The sequence below is a fragment of the Perkinsus marinus genome, assembly GCF_000006405.1.
Source record: "Perkinsus marinus ATCC 50983 genomic scaffold scf_1104296948500, whole genome shotgun sequence".
Taxonomy (NCBI): domain Eukaryota; phylum Perkinsozoa; order Perkinsida; family Perkinsidae; genus Perkinsus; species Perkinsus marinus.
The window spans coordinates 2941-6006 of record NW_003210163.1 but is presented as its reverse complement, the minus strand read 5'-3'; the positions used below and the strand labels follow the sequence as shown (position 1 = coordinate 6006).

At 48.1% G+C, this 3066-nt stretch overlaps 2 protein-coding genes across 2 annotated transcripts in view; one reads left to right on the top strand and one right to left on the bottom strand.

Annotated features, from left to right (window-relative positions):
* Nucleotides 1–17: 17 nt before the first annotated feature.
* On the bottom strand, nt 18–708 carry Pmar_PMAR019364 (conserved hypothetical protein; the record flags this gene model as incomplete). The annotated part of the gene is made up of 1 exon (XM_002778619.1): nt 18–708. A coding segment is annotated over one exon (691 nt), but the record flags the coding sequence as incomplete, so codon positions are not given.
* A 2304-nt stretch (nt 709–3012) lies between these two features.
* Pmar_PMAR019363 (hypothetical protein) overlaps nt 3013–3066 on the top strand; it is a gene marked incomplete at both ends in the record, with an annotated part of 193 nt that continues 139 nt past the window's right edge. Inside the window, one exon of the mRNA XM_002778618.1 lies at nt 3013–3066. Coding sequence (XP_002778664.1) covers nt 3013–3066 — 54 coding nt within the window.

Sequence of the window (3066 nt, the reverse complement as noted above, 5' to 3'; positions counted from 1 at the left end):
GTCATCCTTGTAACGACCATAAGATATCTTGATGCCTCTATCCCTCATATAAGCCTCACAGTACTCGGCCGCACGTTCTGGAAGTGGACCCAAACATTTCGGTCCAGAGTCTACTATGTGGAGCTTGAGGTTAGGAAAATAGTGTTGTAGTTCAGTAACCCATTCAACGCCGATGAAGCCACCACCCACGACCAGGACACTGCCACTGCGCTCGTTAAGCTCTTTCAGTTTCTCATGTTCCTCCACGATGTGAAGTCTACGGCCCGAGAGGAAGCGCTCATCCAGATGCTTCCAATGGGACTCTTCGCGTGCATCCTCGTGAATAGTTGGAAACCACAAGGACGCGCCCCATTTGTTCATGACACCAAAATTGCAACCTGACGCTATAATGCAGTAGTCAAAATAGACTTCTTGCGTGCTGCAAGAGAACATCGGCTTCACTGAGGCGTACTTGTGAAGGCCGTTGATCGTCTTCACTTCACCAAAAATGAACTTGCAACCCATCTTCCCCTCCAAAACCGAGGAGTAAATGAATGTGAGACTGTAGTGATGGCCAGGGTGAACAAATGCTCGCAGAACGCCAGGAGTATATTCAAAATACTCCTTGGCATCAACGAGAGTGACCTCAAAACGAGAGGCCAACTCAGAAGCCGCAAACAGGCCACTGAAACCACCACCGACGATGAGAACTCTGCGTTTTTCGGGCATACCTTAACAAAAACGGACTGAAGACTTTCATAACCAAGAGAGGAGGGGAACTCAACATTTGACTTACTCTCCGGCAATACAGAAAAGGAGCATCCTTTAGAAGTCTATTGAAGAGTTTCTCAGGAGTCGTGTTGTAGTTGATATACCAGAAGTGTATCAAAGATATCCTTCCGGTGACATCACCTGAAGCAACGAGCGTACATCGAATACGACGCATTTTGTTGGGCTCGATCGACCTCGGACTTTGGGGCGAGAAAATGAACGCCCCCGCTCAACCGATAGACCGTTCTGATTCATAACTTCTGAATCAACCTCCCTCAATCCTGAAAGCTTGTACTCGCTGCAGACGACAGTTATGAACTCTCAATCAGTGTGAGAGGAACCTTCGATGGTTTGGGAAGACCCCGTTCTCGGATACAATATAGCCCGCGCTCAGAGCGCGGCTCTCCACTGACGTAACTCACCAGGGCGAGCATATCCTATCACTGCAAAGTATAAAAACCCACTCGTAAACTAGTACTAAATAGTTCTCCCATTGAGTCCACATTCAACAATGCGTGCCTTCTGCTCGGAAGCAAGTGACCGGCCGACGCGTGCACCCAGCTCAACTAGGATGCTTGAAAGTGCTTGTGCGAGCGCCAGGGTGACCCGGGTTGCGTGTGCGTCGCAGACTGTGCGAATCAGCCGCCGGCTGACAGCCGTTCAGCATTCTTGACCAAAGCTTTTGACGGTTAGACTGTCTGACTCAGATACTACACCCTTGCAATTCCTTGGTGAATGATGCTTGCTACACGTTGTTTTGCCAGCTAGTCACTTGAAGCGGTATAGGTCCGTGTCGGAAACTGGTGAGTTGACTCGACTCACCGGTTTGCGATACGGTCGACTCAGTCAAACAGAATTCAACTTAAAAGGAAAATATTGGCCTCTCAGAGTGTGCCACCTGGTCCTACCTGTCTTCAACTCAAATGTCGTATATGAAATGAACTATATATTTGAAATATGTGCTTCGTTAGTATCGGATGAAGCTCCGGATGGCCCGGAAACCTCAAATACTGGCGGTGAGGAGGTGAGCTAGTCTGTTATGTCTTTGCGGCCAAGTCTGCCGACAACAGTGCTCCAGTCACTGGAGTCCAGTGGCTAGTTCCACACAAACGAGATACCTCCATAAACGGCCTGATAACGGACGAGAATCCCTGGAGAAAGGACCTTTCTGATTCAGGAATCCTGAAGGGCCAACGAGGTGTGTATCTCTGAAACCTACCCAAAGACCATGGTCAGTACTATCGGACCGGTCCGACCGGCTGGGTTTAGTTAGTGAGCGGAGATAGGCGGATAATATGAACAGTAGAATACGCGTACTCCTTCCTGTCACTGGCAGACTACCAGGGAGGATTAATCTAAATCAGCAGGAAGCTCCTGGTGATCCACAGGCTATCGCCAAATTGGCCATTATTATCAAAACAACAGCTCCCACTTTTCGGTTCGTTATGTTACGTATTTCTTTTCTCGGCATTCTCACACATCAAAGTTTGAGCCGACTTGATCATTTAGGAGATTCTCACCACTCGAATCCTTGGAAGCGAGGGGATTGGTTAGAGTATCTCTGACTATGTGGAGCTCTAATGAAGCCGGTCTATCTCCGCCGTTCATCAGCGATGACGGTCCCAACTTCGTATCCACGTAACCGGGACCCGGTTGACTAATCAATGCTTTGTCCGACAACACGTTGACGACAGACTCTGCCGTAGAGGAGTACTAGGGTGTCGGAAAAGGGGTTCCAAAACGGCGGAAAGTTTCGGAGGAAACTTGTGAAGATATCCCTCTAAGAACTTGTGAAGAGAATTTGAGCCAGTTCGGATGACAGATGTAGCCGTTGAAGGCGAGTATCACTCGGAGGATGGCCCTCGTAAAATATCAACTAATGATTTGAGCAGTGATATATCGTGGCTTCAAAAGCCCCGTGTCCACCGAGTTATCGGTTGATCAGGCTGTCAGTCACACATGTCCATCGGTTATGAAACACCTCGACAGCGCTGCGGTACATGTTCGAATGCTGTCGTATTCAGTCATGTATTTAGTATTCAATCCAAGTCATCTCATCTGGAATAATCGATATTAAACGAGACTCAACTTCGAGCATTAATCCGCTTTGGATAACATCATAGCCTGGACCAAGTTCAGACAACAGAGGCGTTAAAAAGTTGGAATGTCAATCAATAGTTGACGAAGGGAGTTCTGTGTACAAAATGCCAAGCAAATTTGCCAAGCCATGAAGACTTGCACTCTTTGACCTTGGAGTACTCGATGAAGTCCTTCAAGCCGCCGAAGTCTTCCACTCAGCACTATCTTGCCTTTGCC